Here is an 18,843-nt window from a genome sequence, read left to right as displayed (position 1 = left end):
TCCTCCAAGTCAGGCGTTAGGACTGCCACATTAATTACTGACCTCAAATAATTCCTGTCTGTGGGACATTGAGTAATGTACCAGAGCAGTGTAATTTGCAGTGGAGGGTTTTATCTCCTGGGAAATTTTTTGAAAAACAATGGCTATTTAGAGCAATGCAGAGGCAAAATATTTGCTTTTTGGAATGTATCTTTATCACCTTCTTGGCAGGGATGCTTTAATAGTACACAGAGACTGGGATGAACACAATGTGAATAGAAATCTCACCCCCAGCTCCATGAGATTTAACACTAGCTGTTTTCAAATTTATTTGCAAGTCAATTTTGGGAAGCTATAAATGACAAATTTGGCTTTCATTGCTGAAAGCCCCTGGGTTGGAGCAAGCTAATGAAAGAAATGGTTACTTTAAGACGTTACCTCTCATTTTCTCTTAGGATGTCTTTTCCTTTCTTCCAAGAATAAGTAGGTCTGGGGGAAGCTTTCGGCTTACACTCAATGATTACTTCACCACCCACTTTAACAAGAGTTAACTTTTTCAAGAGTGTTTTGGAAAAGTCTGGACCAATGGCTGAAAGAAAAAGAAAAGAAAAACTACATCAGAATTCCCTCTGGAAAAACCAGTCAGGCTGTTTTGAACATTACAATATTCCAGGGCTGTTTCTCACCTGCAATTCCTAAATGATCTGACTTTATGAACCATATATGTGCATATATGGGGGGGGGCAAACAGACACCTGAATGCTTCAGCTCTTGACTTTTTAGAAATGCATGTTCAGCTACAAACCTGAGAAACCAGTAACCTTGGCAGACAGCAGAAACCCAGCGTCACACATAGCTTATTCGTGGCAGCACCCCTAAGAACTACACATGCATGAACTGTATTAATGTATTGCCTTTTTTTGTGTCAAAACAGCATGATCATCATTTTGTCAAACACTGCTAAGTGCAGAGCAACAGCATATAGGAAAATTGTCACAAATACAGAATCCATGTAATTAATCAGAAATGTTAGTATTTCCAGAAAAGTTGGTATTTTTATGCTTTATATTCATAATTGTTTCATAAAATGGCTCTTTTATTTTAATGCTATAAAGGTGGGAGACCTTGACACAGCCAGGTCTTGAACCAAGTAAAACAAGGCAAGACTTAAGTAGGCACCAGGGTACAAGTTACTCTTGAATCTTTTCCCTCCAAGGCATACACTTCTATTTTGTGAAAAACAGTCAGTAATTCATTCAAGCAACCACCAAAGCCCTGCAGACAGTCTGCAGCCTGGTTGTAAGGCATGCTGGGAAGGGAGGAGATAGTTTGGCATCTGATTCCTGCCTCAAAAGATTTTTAATGATTTATTTGATGGGACCTGATGACAGGCGGAGCTTTGAGGCGGCTGCCTCCAGACTGACTCTGGTAGTGAACTCCCCAAAGACGACCAGAAGGTTTTATTTATATCAAGTGAGACAATTTTTTCAATATAGAAAGCTCAAAGCAAACAGGTGAGGCAGCTTAAGGGTTCTGTGAACAACTCTTGCCTTGCTCACTATGTCTTTGCTGAGAGGAGCTTGCTTTCTGACAGATCCGTGGCAGCAAACTGCCCAGTCCCCTCTAATTCTCCCCATCTCTTTGCTAGCTGTGTGCCTGCACCCTGCGCCTCCTGCACCATCACCGTATTCCCTGAGCTTACAGCATTTTCTTTGACTTACTTTCTTGTTGCACCCTGGGAGAGGAGAGTTTAGATCACCATGCATTGCATCTTCTTGATGCTCCATAAAATGATCTAAAGCTCACCTGAAGCAGCTGGGAGACAAAAACCTGCTGTGTGATACAGAAAGCAAATTCATTTCTTAGGGCATCTCATCTGCCTCAATTCTTCTGGATATTGTTCCTGCCACAAAAGAGTTGAATAAAACATAATTCTACACTGATAACGGGATGGGCTTTATGATCGAATAGAACTCGTCTTCCACTTTCATGAATCAGAGTTCACTAATCTCTGAGCTGTCTTGTCTTCTATGTCTAATCATAGACGGCTGACTTCATTTTAGCATAGAGGAAGACATGGCATTATTAAAGACTATAAAAGAGCCATCTAAAAACCAACACTGGCTATGTAAAACATTTCAAAATTAAAGGAGGCATCCTGAGGACAACTTCCCACCAATGCAGTCAGAACCAGATGGATTATTATTTATATCGTATTATCATAATTAATACATTATCACATCTGGAAATAATTTCTCAGATGATTGTCCAAAATTTATGAGCAAAATAGATTTTTCAATAATCCTACTATTTCCATCTCTGTAATGAACAGTTTAGACTGGGTTTTTTGCAAGTCATTTGCTACTTCCTTCTCAGTCCTGCATGAGGTAGAGGAGTTGCACGGCATGGGTTTTATTCTGTGACATTCAAAATGTTGTCATCTGACATTTAGAAACTCTGGGCTCAGCTCTCAGCACTACCACAGCTTCCCTTGTTTGTAAAATGAGGATTTTAATGACTTTTTTTTCACTCTAGGCCCACCCTTAATTTTAAAATCTTTTTTTAAACACTTAGCCTGAAAATTCTTCAAGGCAATGACTGCATCTTACTATATGTTTTTACAATGCCCAGCACAACAGGATCCTGGTTTTAGCTGAAGACTCCAGGCAATATAATTGGCAACAAAAATAGAGAAGAATCACTCTGAGAAAAGGTCTGTCTGTAATTTTCCGTTTTTCCTTTTCACTTAACTTTGCTATGTCTCACTTGCTATTAGCGGTGTTTAATCATTTCAAGTGCTTAACTTCAGGACCTTTTAAAATAACCATTTTTATACTCAGAAAGATCTGTTTAAAAGCTAGTATTTCTCAGTGAGAGCTCAGAATATTGACCTCCTTGGAAAACTCTAGTGAAAAGGAAAACATGCTGTTTTTCTTTAAAAATACGCCAAATTACATCACAGATCCATAGAAATTATTCTGCAGCACACATTCCAGTACTTTTCACGTGACATACAGAAGCAAGATTGCACAACCCAAATGAGAAGTCAGCCAAACACAAGTTATCTGGCAGGTTTTTAAGAGCAGGATCTCTAAGGTCTCCACTTTTTGTGCAGGTTGGCAAGGTTGCGTGTTGCGGGGTGCTGGCCACGGGCAGGCACTGGAGGTACCCACCGACAAGGGCGAAGCCTCTGTCTTCTGAGAGGATCTGCCTTTCTCCCAGAGGCTCCTTTTTACCAGCGTTTTGAATAGACAGGAAAAGCATCAGTGGCTTTATTTCGATTTCTTTCACGCAGTAACATGTCCAATAAATCTTAGCATTGTGAAGTCTAATTCATTGAGCTTTATTGTACTTTTCTTTAACAGCAACACTGACAATCTTTCAAATTAATTTTTCTTCTATGCAGGCATCTATCGCTGCTGATAAAAAATGACTGATAATTGAAAATGCCATAATCAGAAAAGACCTCATGCTTTGTTCTTCAGGATGAAGTGGGGAATGATGCTATTGAACATTCACTTTGAAAACAACTAAACCACTGTTTTGTAATCATGAATTCTATTTAATCCTTTGAAACTACATATGTATGCTGACATACTGGTTTCCAGGCCCGCCACTCGTACAAGAGCAACATTTGTGAGTGAGGTACAGACTTGGGGGACAGCTGAGGCAGGCAGGGACCTCTGGAGATGGTCCTGTCCCACCTCTGTTCAAGCAGGGGCTGCTACAGCAGGTTGCCCAGGGCCATGTCTAGTTGGATGTTGAGTATCTCTAAGGATAGAGATGCCATAATCTCTATGGGTAACCTGTTCTAGTGTTCAACCAACCCCATAATAAAGAAGGTTTTTTCACATTTAAATGGCATTTCCCGTGTTTCAGTTTGTGCCCATTGCCTTTTGCCCTGGCACTGGGCACCACCGAGAAGAGCCTGGCTTTGTAATCTCTACTCCCTCCCAACAGGTATTTAACCACCTGGATTCACAGTAGCTTCTCCTGATATTAACTGCAACGAGTAGAGGAGGTGTACATGAAACAGGAGGGACAGAAGTTGCTTTTCTTGGTGAAGGTTTGGGACAGAAGCATTATAATTGCCATTAGAACAATGAAAGGCCTTTTCAAACAAGTGGTTTTTCAACATTCCTTGAAGAGTCAGTCTCTGCAGCCCACGAGCAGGCAGGTACTGTCTGGTGTGCTCTGAACTGCAATACTTGGATTTCTTCATCAATGTTTCTAACCAGCACGAGGTTGAGTGAGCTTGCCAGCTCCCTGTGCTCAGTCACCTGGATGAATATGGGAAGATGGGATGAATAAAAAAATCTCTTCTCTGTCTATCCACTTTCTCAAGTTTTCATTTCATGTCTTACTTAAACAACAACTTGTCAAAGATCCTCGGTAGCACTTCTGCTTCAGATGCTGAAACTTGGCAAAATCAGCTTGGGTGAAGGCTTTACTGGTTTTGGAAGGTTTGCATCATTCAGGAAAGTAAACTTACCTATGATGCTCAGTTCTGCACTGGCAAAAATGATGCCATGTCTGTTTTCTGCTACACACTGATACATGCCGGCATCCGACAGGCTGACGTTCGTTATCGTGAGTGAGCCCTGCTCTAGCTGAACTCTGCCCTGCAGGAAACAGTAAAACAAATAAAAAAGTAAATAAGGAGATCCCTCCTTGGAACATAAGTGCAGCGGTTATTGGGCTATATTTTATACCAAGGTGGACAAAAAAAAAAAGTAGCAGTAATGGGAAGAATTTGCATGCTCCAATCTCTTCGTCTGCCAGCTAAATTTATGTCAGGTTAGATACTAAATGGTAAAACCAATACAGTAGTTGGTAAATGCAATTTAAATTGGAGGACTCTCCCTTGACTTCTCATTGATTTAATACCCAAACCATTTAGATTAATCTCCCTTTCAAGTAGATAAACTTGAATCAAAAAATGCACTTTGTTCCATAGTGACATATCACAGCCAACTGTATTCTTTAAAACATTTGAAACAATGGTATTGAGTATATATAGCAATGAAGGCTAGTAAGACTCGTTGCCAGCTAGCACAGAGAGAAATACTTAAAATCCTCTGTAGTTTACTGAAAACAATATAGATGTTAATAATTTAATGATCCTTTACTTCATATCAGCCACTAATGTGATTTAAGTACAAGACCATCTGCTAGTGACCAGCGTGAAGCAAGTAAAATTAGTTTGTGGAACAAAAGACCAGAGTATCATTTGTCAGCCTCAGGATATGGAGCTCGTGTTATCAATTTTAATAAGTACAGCAAAGTGTTCCCTCCCTCCCCAGGAGTTTCACCATTTAAAAGAATAGTAATATAAAGAGCTATTGGCTTTCTATTTGGCCGTAGGGCGGAAATTTAATGTTTGTGCAATCTCTATCAGGGTTTGATCAAATCTGGGCTGCCATACTCTTTCACGATAAGTGAAGGGAAAAAAATGCCAGCTACCATGAAACCAATGTCTTTGGTGGTGAAACTAACGCTTTGGTGACTTGTTTTAGTTTGTGGTTATAATGGGAGGGGATTGTGGGACTAAGCAATGACCCTCCAAGTGAGAGGCTGGACAGACATGGTAGTGGGAGGGGGTGCGTTTCCCCAGCTCCTGCACATCACCTGGTCACCCGCACAGGAACACAGTTCGGCAGGACTGGGAACGCCATTAAAGACCAGCAGAAATGCTAAGGTTTCATTAGCAGCTGAAGTTCACCTGAACATCATAAACTTAAAACCCAAAATTAATCCGGGCAATTATTTTCTGACTGAAGGTTCCCACAGTCCCCTTTGGCCATTCCCTCCTCTTCACAATGCTCTTTTCCACCCTTAGGTTTCTATCATGGATCCTTCATTTCAGGGAGGACCTCTGAACTGTCCTACTTGGCACTAACAGCAGCTTTCCTGAAGCCATACAGAGGTGCCCACCAGGCATGGCAAGGAATTGCCTACAGAGTGGCAGGATTTCAGAGCACTGCCATCCTTTCTATTTCCATTCCAAAAGTAATAAAACAAGCAGAGATGAAAAAGCTGTCGGAGCATGAAAGCACTTGCAGAGCTTGCAACCCTTGTCCCTGGTGAAGGGCTCCAGTGGTGTGTACCTGGGGCAGCAGCGGCTCCCCGTCCTTCAGCCAGCGGTACGATGGCTTCGGTCTCCCACTCGCTCGGCATTCCCAGACGATGCTTTCCTCTATGGCTGCGCGCGCGTCGCTGATTTTCTGAATCCAGTTGGGCTGAGCTGCAATGGAGAAGTAATGAATAAAGCCTTGCATCTGTAACCAAGCGTGCACTCTGGGTGCAAGCAAACGGCCACTTCTTTCTTTATTAGCACATTTAAGAGTTGGATTTAATAACATACTTAATAACTGCTAAAGACTTTTTTTTTCCCTGAGTCCAGTTCTGCTTTCTGAAGGTGGCACATGCAACATCAGAACCCGTTTTCATTTTATTTTTAATAAAAACACTTAATGAAAAGGAGTAGCTTTAGAATTCCTGATCATCGTACAAAAATAAAGCAACAATTTATGTGCTGCCTCATTCAAGTAAACAGCACTGTTAGACCCCTGGTCCTTTAAATAGAGACATTTTCTTCTTCAGGATCTATATGACTTACGCTTCAAAGCTCTAAAATTTAGCATCCGACTTTAAAACTTGTAATTTAGAACTATCTCTGCACTGAAATTAGGGTTATTCCAGTAATTTAGGCCTGCTTAGTTATAGGCATTGCTTCAGGTCCAAATTCTCAGTTTTTTCTTAGATTAGGGCCGTATCTACAATTATTGCCATAGGAAGATCTTCCATGTGTATGAAAAATCTTTGGACTCAATAATTGTATTAATGACGTTGAACAAACCTAGAAAGTCCAAAAGCAGATATTGGAGATACATTTTGGTAGAATATGCTTAAAACTGGCACTGGCAGTTTTCAGACACTTATGAGATTATATTTTTAGTTGTTTCACATATTTTTTATCAGAGTTTGTTGTTTCTTGGCTTATTTTTAAATACAGCTTAACTTTAGCCAGACTCCACATGCAAATCAAATTCTACTAAAATTGTCATGTGTTTTTGGGGACCATACAAAACCTCTGACTTTCTTCTGTTACCTTCACAAAGCCCATCTGTCTAGTTATACCCACAATCCTTCTCAAAGTCCCATTAAAAAAGAGAGTGAGTTGAGATTTTTTTAATGGTCATTTGCCCTATTTTGACATAAGAAAATCTGAGAGACTTAGTAGGAAGATATTGCCAGCAGAGGTCTCCAAGAACCTGGTTAATACTTTTTCACATGTAATCGGATAAAAAAAAAAAAATTAAGATTACTCAAAGACAGGTAACAACTTTATATATCTCCTTTGGATAGGGACGGGGGCCAGAGGAAGGTCTGAAATGATCAATGAAAATACATCGTATCAAAATGGCAAGTTCAACATACAGTTGGTATGATTATACCCAAAATATTGGTATGTCTACCATGACTGATGCTGGATATACACATTCAGAGAGCTGAGTGCCTTTTAAAACTGTGTTCAGGCTGTGACAGATGTGTGCTTAATCCCACACCTACCATGCTGCACACTTCTCATGGTGTCTACAAAACACAGAAAAAAGCTGAAGAATTTTGCATAGCAGCCTAACTCCAAGGGACTTGCAAAAAAAAAAAGCAGAAAGGTGATCGGAACATAATGACAATGCAGAAGCAAAAGAAGTAGCTGAAAAGGAGAGGCAAGCAGTGTTTACTTCTCTGACTGCCCCCCTGCTCCTGTAATATTTTAAGCTTGTTTATTATCTGTATCTAAAGAGATATGAAAGGGAACGCTTTTAAATGTAGGAAGATGAAAGTCAATTCTGTCATCTGGAGTAAGAACTTGAACAATTCCATCGAACTGAGACACGCTGCGCAACTGCAGCGGGTTCAATGGCTCAAGGACATTTGCAAATTACTCTTGAATCTACATATTTACTATTCTAACAGCATCTAACTCATAATTTTGAAGAGAGTCTTATGATACCGTAAAAAGGAGCTCTATAAAACCTCACAGATCCATTTGCCTTTTTTTCAGTACTGTTACTGATTTCCCACATGAAAACAAAAAAAATCAGACAAAACAACTGAAAGTAACGTGTAAAGCAAGAAAACCCATGAAAGGTAAGGTGTGCTCTATAACATGTAAGTGTATGATATGTAAAAAGAAAGATAACTCCTGTGGTGAGGAGGAAAGAAAAGTCAGTATTTATCCTTATTTCATGCAGATGCCCCAAACAAGGAAAATTCTCACCCAGTGCAGCAAAAGACTTTACCTGTCTAGTCTTTCTGCTGTACTTTGCAGGTTGCACATCTGAACTCCTGCCCTAAGTAATAGTGCTGAGATTTAAACGTGCGGTACTGGAAGCACTGGGAGCTGCCACCCCCCCATATTCATTTCACTCTTGTGCAGCTCCCGCAAGCCACAACCTTGCACCGAGCACCACTCTTCACCCCCTCCAGTTACTTCAACCAGTTAAACTTTCTATCCTAAAGCCATTTATGATGCAGACAACTACAGAATGAGCATAATAAGTCAAAAAAATAAATCTCAGTGAAAACCGGAGGAGTCTTTTGTTTCACAGGAGCTTCATTCTCTGTGCTCTTTGGGAGACTTTTCTAATTAGGTCAACCTCTCTTTTCAACAGTTCATTTCAGAGAATAGCAGGCACGCTCTTGACTTAATCTTGAGTAATACACAAGGGTTGGTTCATACAGCAAATATGTTTGAGCCACCAAATGAGAGTTGCCATACTATAATGAAATTTGACAGCCTCCCATTGGGGATCATACCGAGACATGGTAATGTGACACAAGATTTCAAGCACGATAATTAAAAGAATTCAAATAAGGATATGAAACCACTTCCACGCTACAACATTTTCTGGTATAGCAACATTATTTGAGATAATGACAAGGTTTAATTTGTGACTGGTAGTAGTGTTCTAGCAAAAGTCCTTTGGATCATTTCAGTAGTGCTGACCAGAGATGAGTTCTTTCATATGATGGGTCTGTAAATATTTTGTCCCTGTTTGGAGTACTTACATACTACTGGCCTTGGAAAAATCCTGGAGGAAAAAATCTGGTACTAAAGAAAAAAATTACATTGAAGCTGATTAAGAATTCATCTGAGTAGCAAGAAAAATTCATATGCTAAATCTATAAAGTGGAAGAAAAAGCTTAGAAATATAAGCATCACCCTTGCATAAGGATTACTTTAAAGAAAAATAGCCCCCTCCTAGGTGATGAGAGCTGTCTGGAATTTGACTCAGGTGGATGGAAGAAAAATGATGGCAGCAGTTAGAAAAAAAAAACCTGTTTATCTTTGATCACCTTCCAGTCTTCACCAATGCTAAGTGGGGCATTTTAAACCAGATGATTAGGAAAGTATGCCCAAATATACTCTTACTTCTCTAAGACCAAAAAACCCATGTCCTTCATTGTAATAAATTGAAAGGCAAAAGTAGGCACTGGAAAGCTGGACTAGAAATCATGTCCTAAAAGGCATTTGAAAATGAAATGACCCAGCCAGTGATGATGCAACACCTCAGAAATGAGTAACAAAACCAAAGAATTATGGGAGCAATGTGAGAAATAAACCAGAAATAAATCTGTAGGACTTTGCAATCGTCTGTGAGTTCAAAACTACCAAAAAGACTAAAGCAAATGAGGTACTAATACATATACAGAATCCAATTCTCGGTCGGTGTATATCGATTTCAGTGTTCCTAAGCCAATTTATAGCAGCTGATGACCTAGTGCAGGCTGTGTAATTCATCATTAATGGCAGATGAAAGGCTGAATGACTTGTCCATTACTATATCTATTCTAAGGAGATTGAGACTGAGCCCAGGATCAGAAAAGTCTAAAGACCAGAAAGCCAAGCATAAGAAGTAAGAAAAACAGATGGGAAAAATACATGCGTAATTAAAAATAAAGAATGCAGTCAGTGTGTAAGGCTTGTGCAGACAAGCACACGCGTCATCCTGGTCCAAATGGGGATATAGCGTCTGTAAACAAACCCCGTATGTCCCTAATTTGTTATCCTTCCCAATGATCACAGGAATGTGAAAACAGACTTTAAATTATCACTTTTCTTCTGCTTTTCCTTTCCTCCTCTTAATCCCTTCCTCCTGACCTCTACTGCCAGTTAAGGACTGTTTGAAATCTATACAATTTCAAAGCCGTGCAAATCCTCCACCAAAGTCATTTGCTTGAACATTTCACCTAAATGATCTCCGTTGGTCTGCTTCTTTGGAAATTTCACCAGATACTGCCACCTGGGCAGGATGTCTTCTTCCTGCCTCTCTAGAAGACCAACCATAATGAACCAGCCTGGGAGTTCTGCTTGGGACTAAAGTATCAGAGGAAGAGAAACAGAGGAAAATTTGAAGGAGTTAACCTCGCTGATAAAAACTACTTAAATTGTCCCTACTTCTAATTTACCTCCTGTTCCATAAGCTACTCTGCACCATAACATGGCTTTCTCCCCAGTTTTCCCAGGCACCAAAGGACTATAGGTGTTACAGGCATGTTTATAAAGACCAGTCCTCAGGGATTTAGTTATTTTTTTATCCCTGATGCTCTAGACTGCAGCTACCCAGGGGAGTAAGGGAGGTGTGGGGTGCTCTATGAATAGCCTTCGCACTTCATTTCTCATACCTATTTCTATTTTTGCTTCTCCTGCTGGAGAGCTATTTTTCCAAGCCCAAATGATAATAATTAGAGCACTTTTTCTGAACCTCTTAAAAATTGATTTCTCTGTAAGCAGGTTTCCAGCAATCCCTTGAAAAAGGAAAAGTGGAGGAGAAACATGCCTGTTCTCTGTGCAGAAACTTGTTCTGGATGCAAGACTTCTCTCAGGCAGCAAATTATTCAAAACTCAGAGTTACTCTCTCTTGCAGTAATGTCTGAGAAAATACATATTCCACTGGCAGGAGTCAAGACATCCCCCCTTGGAGCAGTGATCTTCCACAGGGTGAGTGTAACCAGCTGAGACTGAGCACTGCAAAGATTGCTCCCAAGGGCAACTGCCCCTTTCTGGAAGGACAGATTTGGGTGCTGCCAAGTGTTTAGGTGGTGGGTATCCAAGAATTAAATTGGCACAATATTCTGAAACAACACAGGATTTGAGAACTTTAAATGGAGATGCTTGAAGGTGAGAAATCAATTGGCAATGTATCTGCATAACAGGTAGCAACCTGAGTTCTCTAGTAAGGCATGTAAATGATAATTAATAATAATACATACTTGTCCTATTTATGTGAATTTTCTTGTATTTTTATCAGTCCAGAAACTCAATTTTATTTCAAGTGGCTTTGAATTTTCAGCAAATTATTTGTGATCTGGGACCTAAATGGAGTAGAGACGTACAAGTGTCTGATTTTAACTTATGCAAATTTCCTTTTTAGACCTCTGACCATAATATGATTTACATTTGAGGCTGTTTTATAGAGTGGCATAAAGTAGATTTTGCACAAATAAAACACAGGCCCACTGATGAAAGGGTGACTCTTTTCACTGCAAAATTAAGGAGACGCATAAATTCCTGGTGGGACTTTGATTTGAGAAGTACTTAATCTGAAAAGCAGTCCAGCCAATTAAATGGCTTCTGCTGAATATCTTACAAAATGCTGCAAAGAACTGTAATTAGATACAAATAAGTCTCTCTGCTAATGCTGATGCTGCTGTGCTGACACTTTTAGAAACCATTTTAACTGCAACTTTTTCCTCCTTGCCTTGGCTTGCCAGCAAGGTGCTGGGCAGGGAGGTCAGGTGAGAGAGATGCTGGAGCACACAGGTGACGCCAAGTCAGCATCTGCATCTATGCTGGCTGAAACGGAGCCATTTTCGTACTTGGTATTTTCCCTCTCTTCCAGGCCATGCAAGACAAGTGTTGATCTTACTGAAAAACCCAATGACAAACTGCATGTTTTTGGTCATAATTCTGTCAGACAAACATTCCCAGTGGTGGTGCAGCTCCTCAGCCCAAGCATCCTTGCCTGTCCTGGGGTACCTGTCCCCAGCCTGGCAGCCCTGCCTCCGTGGGGGAGCAGCATCCCCCAGTGCTGCTTGCTTAGTGCTGTCAATACCAGCCCTATTGAACATGCTGATATTTGGATCACCTTGACCAGCAGCTATTTTTCCTCTTTTTTGTTAATCAGACTCTACATGTCATTGGGGTGGCAGATATCAAGATGTCATATTGTCTCATCAGACAGAGTCAACACAGGCAAGTGTAAACGCACACTGAAGTGGAGCCCAAGAAGTAAGCACTGGCACACCATCTCATTTCACACTTTCCATAAAAAAAGACACTCATATTTAAAAAAAGTCCAGGAGAGCAATATGCTGGCGTGGTGGTACGGAGACTTTTGATAATCATCAGCAAGGAGAACCCAGCCAAGGCACCTCCATGGAGCTGCAGAGGGGCGTGAGGCTCTCGTCTGGTGTGGGAAAGGCTTTGAGCACAGGGATGAGCAGCCACAGCAACACTTTATAGGTTTCTTGTGCTTGTGCATCTACCTGTTGCCTCTTATCCTACACTCAGAACAACTTTTAGGTTGCAACTGTCTGTCTGACAAAGGAAGATCTGACTGAAATGGCAGCTAAACTTAACATGAATGAAACAATGACCACAATGATAATAAATAAGCACCTCCGTGTTGCTGGTTTTATGAATGAAAAGACAATGTCTTTTTAAATTAGCTAGCTACAGTAATCTGTTTACTGTACTTCTGCCAAAACAAAAAACTGTCGGTGTTGCTTTTTGCTCAGCATATAAACCTCACCCTCGTGGAGGGTTATCAAATTTAAAATTTATGAGCATCCAGATTAAAAATAGAATCAGGTCAATGGGAGTGCTTCCGAAATGCTGCGGATCAAAACACACAGCTGACGGTGTGGTGGACCCTCACTGTCGAGCTCAGTGGAAGAGCAGGCATGGGAAGCAGTGGTGTCGGTGCAGCCAGCACCGTGGTGGGGATGTGCTCTGGCCATGCCGATGCTGGGGACCTCACCTGCCTCAGCCACGGGGGTTTAGCTGGCACGGGGTCTGCAGGGAACAAGCTGCAAAGTCAGGAACGCAGCATGACAGGCATTTATGGCTGCTAAATGAGGGTGGAAAAGAAAAGGTTTTTCAGTTTAATTTACTATTTCTCAGGAGCTAATTTGAGGTATGTGGTATCTGGTTAGGAATGGCAGACAGAACAAGAGACTTACGGCAAGGAAACAAGTGATATGTTGTTCAGAGTTATAATAGTCAAGGAAACAGGTATAAGTCACTGTAATTGCATTAACATTAACATGTTTTCGATCATGAAGGTCTATCTATCAAGTAGGACATAGAGCACTCGAACAAATGCTTTTGGAGAGCAATAAAACACAGCCTGTTGCAGGGGCTCACAGCACAGAAAACGGAAGAACAACAGATCTTGCACGTTTAATTAACCTTTCCTGCTGCAACAAGAATGTCAAACAACTTCAGTGTCACTGATATGCTAACAGAGGAAAAAATAAACAAGAATACAAGAATGAAATACAGCAAAAGTCAACCTACCCTGACAATTTCCAGGAGCACTGAAAGAAGCTGACAACAGAGGCAACGCTGGGTTATCTACAGCGAGCAGGCAAATCTGAATTTAATTTTCTTTTTCTTCTTCCCTTTTTTTTTTTTTTTATTTTATACTATGCAAAGAGACAGGTAACTGGGTTTAAAGGAGTCACGTCGTTAGAGCCAGATGGCGATCTCCAGGGCATGCGCCGTGACAGAGCAGGTCACTGCACCTAGGTGGCACATCTGACCACCCGTATCACATCCCCTGGAGAGTTCCCTTCTCCAGGCACCAGCCCCAACCCACCAAAAGCAACCTGAAAAGCTCTGCCAACATTACAGTTGTATTTCAATAATGACAAAACACTTCTCACCTTTAAAAAGAAAAATTATTAAGGAAAATTACTTTCGGTTTCAACTATTTCTATAAAATGTTTACAGTAAGTTGCTTTCCCTAAAAAAATTTCACTGTCATGGGAAACTTCAGAGCCTAGCTTACAGAAAGCAAGGTTTTTTTTAAGAGATATGTTTTCAGTATTAAATGGCTGCCAAACACAAGCTATCCTTGAAAACTGAATACTTATAAACCAGTAATTCATCATCCTCAAGACAACAAGAATGATATTTTAGTCAATTATTTTTAAAAGCAGTAACCAGCAGAGGTGGCAGGCTAACACCTCTCCATAGGGAACTCCTCTGCTCACATGAAGAAAAGTGGATGTAAAGATAGTTCCCAGCATCACACAGAGGAGGACACTCCTCTTCCCATAAAATCTCTAGCTTCTTTGCTGAAATGCCATGTTGAGTGTGAAAACCAGCACCAGCCATGGTGGCAGCTTTTGTGTAGGATCTGCAGTCCTCCAGCAATGGGATCCAGACTGGTAAATTCATTACAGTAATTAGATCATAACTTAATATATGCTATGGTGGGAGTATACCAAAGGCTCGATTTACTGCTTTGCAAGGAAGGCAGCTTTGGCCGTGGGTTGAGCAAAAGTATACAACTGACGAGCCTTTCATTTACTGTCCATGTGGGAAAAGTCAGGAGAAACATGCGTTGTTTGGTGAACAGAAAAAGAAATCTTTAAATCTTTTAATTAAAAAAAGAAAAAACAGTTTGAATCAACTCCAACTTCCTTCCTTAACATGAAAGATTTCACTTTATTCTTGCTATTTCACTTCTTTAATGTTTTCTCATTTTATATTTTACTCAATTTTAAAAGAAGTGTTCACTTGAAATGGAAGCCCCAAAAGTTCTGATTTCTAAATGAAATGTGTTTTAGAAATATCTCCAATTTTAAAACATCCCTATATATGCCTTTTTAAAAAGAAATAATTACATTAGTCACCAAATTCAATCCAGTTTTGCCAGGAGGGTTAACTTCCCAAACTCTTTTTCTGCAGCAAATTTACTATAAATCAAAAACATTCTTCTAATCTCTGGAGTTCAACCCAATCTTCCCTGCTGACAAAAGTTGGGCTCTCACGAGCATTTGGGGGTGAAAACACTGAATTCCTCTCCATGTGTTTGATAAGGATTGACACTCTATTATGTTCCTGAAGATGGTAACAGGGCAGCAACAAACCAAAGATTTTCATGACTGTGGGGAGGTCTCTGCACACCTGCTTCCAGGGTATGTAACCTGCAGCCTTCTACCCTCCAAAAAATATCAAACAGAACCAAACCAACAGCCCATTTGTACCTCTAAAACCGTTCTCCATGACTCTCGTACACCTCTATGTGGGTAAATCCATGGTAACTTGGAACAGGTAAAACTTTCCCCCTGAAAGCTTGGTCATCTCCTAGAAGCATTTAGTTTGCTTTGCAAGACAGAGATGTTTCCAGCAGAAATTTGGGGATGGGTAGACACTTCTATCAGGATTAGAAGTACTAATGCATCTTCCACTTAACACCAAAGGCCTATGAAGCTGAAGTTTTACATTTTTATTGTGCCCAGATAAGCAGCTCTGATATCAGTGTGCGAGCAGCAGGTATAGAAAGACTTTGGGTGAAGAGCACTCTGCTGGCTCTGACAGGGTTAAATCCCAACTTTTGAGGCTGTGCAACCAGTGACCCCTCTTGAAAGCAGTCCTTAATTGGTTATAAGCAATTAACATTTATTAACACAAGCTGGGGCAGGGCATACATAATAAATCCCAAGTTGTAACCACAACAATTCTCCACCAGAATACCTGCTTTGCCCTCACAGCCACAAGAAGGCAAATGAACCGTTTCCAAGTGTTTTCTGCATGTTACCATGCCAATGTCCTTCCAGCGATGTGCTTTTGTTCCAATTGCTCTGATTCTCAATTAATATGCACCATTCAGACAGGTTTTATTTCAAATTACACCCTTTTTGAGACATGCTGTTTGTAAAAGACAGTAATTTAAAAAATACCCCCCAAAATTACTTTCTCACAAAATATTTACTGCATATTGCACTTGGTACAATAAACCCCCCTGAAAGCAGACAGTCTGCTTACCATAAAACGTCAGCTGTCCTCGTGCCACATTTTTCCCTCTCACATTTTCAGCTACACACTCATAGAGTCCAGTATCTTCTTGCTGAAAATTTGGGATTTCAAGAAGTCCACTTGATCTGTGTCTCCTGGCTTTTCTGGGTATCTGTTTCCCATCTGCTCTCCTCCAGCTAATTGTAGGAACTGGGCTAAATAAGAAAAATAAAGCAAAATAAGACTCTCAGAAAAAGCTATGGGCTTTGTCCTGATAAGCTTTTGTCTGATCAACTTAACACTGTTTCATGTTGGAGGATGATGAAGACATGGTCAGTCTGAAGACTCTGGCAGAGGATCTGGAGCAATTTTACTATAGGTGGCTTTTATATAATATAAATATACATATGTATATGGTGTATCACATAGTCTTAAAAACAGGAGACTATATTATTTTGACAAAGTTGAATTTAGGGTTCTGTTGTGACAATACATCCATTTTCCTACCAGTCCCACATTTTGATTTTGGAAGTGTTGCCAGTGTTTACTCGAGAAACAAGAGAGGTGTTCTAAGTGTTACATGAGACATCAAAACAAGATATGCACAAACACATCTTTACAAAATAAATTACAGCTTCTCTTTTCCTTGGGAGTTTAAATTTTTGGTGGGCAAAGTCCCTGCTCCCCAAGCCCTTTGTATCTTATGCATGCTTGCAGTAAGTAACTCCTGCTGAGGAAAGTGAGTGATTAGGAAATCCTACAACGTTACAATACAGCACTATGAAAGTGAGAAGTTGGAGGAATAATAATAATGGATCTGAACTTACTTCCCCAAGGCAAAGCACTCCAGTTTCACTGTTGTTCCTTTTGCAGATGGAACCGTTTCTGGGAACTGCACTTCTATTTTCGGCTCATACTCTCCCATCACCCCTGTGAACATAAAATAGATGCTAAGGCTTGGTTGAAATTTTGCAATAAATTCACAAGTGTTCCCGTGCTAGCACAGAGCTGTTCTATACATCATTACTTGCCCAATTAATCCATTCATTTTAAACATGGCCTGTTTCTAACAGCCGTGTAGTGTGGGCTCTTTTCCCATTTACTGCCAGAGGAAAATCTGAACCAGCGCTCCACACCATCTGCCAAAGATTAAAATTCCTTCATGGCTCTGTTACTTTTTGCTTTTGAATATTCGGGATTTTTGCAGGTAACTTGTAAAATAAGGAAAGTAATAACAAGGGAGGTTCACCACCTTCTAGAAAATGAAATGTGGAACAAATAGCCATTAGAAAAAGTTTTAAAAGCACTGGAGCTAATCAAGGCTTCTCTTAACTTCAAGGATTTAGATGCACAGAGATCATATACTCTTTGGGTAATTTCTTTATTTTTACTGCCCCGGTAAATCATGTATCGTGGCAGCCTCTTTATGAAATTGTGTTTAAAAATTTGTGCACATAAAAAGGCCATTATACTCATGATAAATGGCTACATTTCCAGTCACTGTACTGTCTTAAAACCAGCACATATAATTTCACCAATAGTGATTATCAGCTAATTGATGATTGCAGTTTAAATCTTAACTGCGCAGTGCTTCCTGGACGTTGGCCAAGCGAGGAGCGTGCGGGATGTGAGGCAGGAGCGGTGCTGGATCAGACCAGATGAATGCCACCAGTATGCACAAATATAGAAATGAAATGGCATGAGTAACGTGGAAAAGAGATAGCACAAGTTCACAGAGGTATTCAGGTAAGTCAGGGCTGCTTACAGTGGCCCATGATCACAGTGCTGCTTTTTATCCCTCTGCTTCACAAAGAGGATGCAAGAAAAGCCTTTTTTCTTTACTTTCTCACAGTTAGAGCTTTAAAGCTGAAAATGCTCAGTATGAGGCTTACATCAAGCCTACCTTTAGTTGCTGATCTGCATATTACCTGTTCTGGTGCAATAGCAGGTTACATCATCTTTCTTACAACCTATTAATTGCAAATAAGCCTTGCTGCTACATTATATAAAGAGTAGTTGCTGCACAACATCAGTCATCAAAATTAAATGCATTTATTAATGATACGAATACTCCCTCCATAGTCATGTCCAGGCCAGCACGTACATCAGGAAACTCATGAATTTGTGTCAGTGCTCCAGCATTTACATAGTATACAAACAAGAATTATGGGGCATGCTACTCGTTAGCCCTCTGCATGTTAACACTGCAGCCCTGAAGGGCTGGAAGTGTCTTTTACAGTTAATGTCATGGAAAATCCTCTCTTTTGATTGTGACTTGCTAATCTTGCCTAAATTTCTCCAGACTCCATGCTAAATGTTTGCTGGGTGAGCTTCAGCCAAGCCAAGAACAGCTACTGCCCAGTGGTGTCCAAGGGCAAGGCTGGGTGTGAACATGTGGGAGCAGCAGCACCGTTTTGCTGATATTAGAACTTACTGAGATCTCTTCCCAGAAGAGTATTCCATGTTCTGCAATAAAGATTGAAAATTTGGCAGAGGAAGAGCTTTTGATATGCTTCCCATGAAAGCCTGATAGGATTCAGGCAGCTGCCTCACTTTGGAAGATGCTGGCTTTCAGACTGGAGACTTATCTGAAGAAATTATGGTCTCCATCACCCTCCCCAAGATGGCTGAAGACCTCCTTGGTGCCTGTGCCACTAGTCACCCCACCACAGCCCAGGCGCATGAGCAGAGGGGATGCAGCTCCCCCCCAAAAATGCTCTGCAGGCTCTGCTGGCAGCCGGCTGGAGGGTGGGAGATAACATGGTGGCCAAACAACATGGGAGAAAGGGAGCTGGCCAGCGGAGCCACCTGCCTACCAATGGGCCAGC

General features: G+C 40.7%; 1 protein-coding gene across 5 annotated transcripts in view; it reads right to left on the bottom strand.

The window, feature by feature from the left end:
- LOC141947741 (contactin-4) overlaps positions 1 to 18,843 on the bottom strand; it is a 343,702-nt gene that overhangs the window by 63,366 nt on the left and 261,493 nt on the right. For all 5 annotated transcript variants that reach the window (XM_074879185.1, XM_074879183.1, XM_074879188.1 and 2 more), the window contains 5 exons: positions 16,843 to 16,945; positions 16,046 to 16,230; positions 6,087 to 6,223; positions 4,472 to 4,601; positions 418 to 568 (listed from right to left, as the gene is read on the bottom strand). In XM_074879185.1, the coding sequence (XP_074735286.1) occupies positions 418 to 568; positions 4,472 to 4,601; positions 6,087 to 6,223; positions 16,046 to 16,230; positions 16,843 to 16,945 (706 nt within the window). The remainder of the gene's footprint in view (positions 1 to 417; positions 569 to 4,471; positions 4,602 to 6,086; positions 6,224 to 16,045; positions 16,231 to 16,842; positions 16,946 to 18,843) is intronic.

Source organism: Strix uralensis, chromosome 10 (assembly GCF_047716275.1).
Source record: "Strix uralensis isolate ZFMK-TIS-50842 chromosome 10, bStrUra1, whole genome shotgun sequence".
Lineage (NCBI taxonomy): Eukaryota > Metazoa > Chordata > Aves > Strigiformes > Strigidae > Strix > Strix uralensis.
Note: the sequence above shows the minus strand (reverse complement) of the source record. Positions and strands in the feature narration are given on the sequence as shown.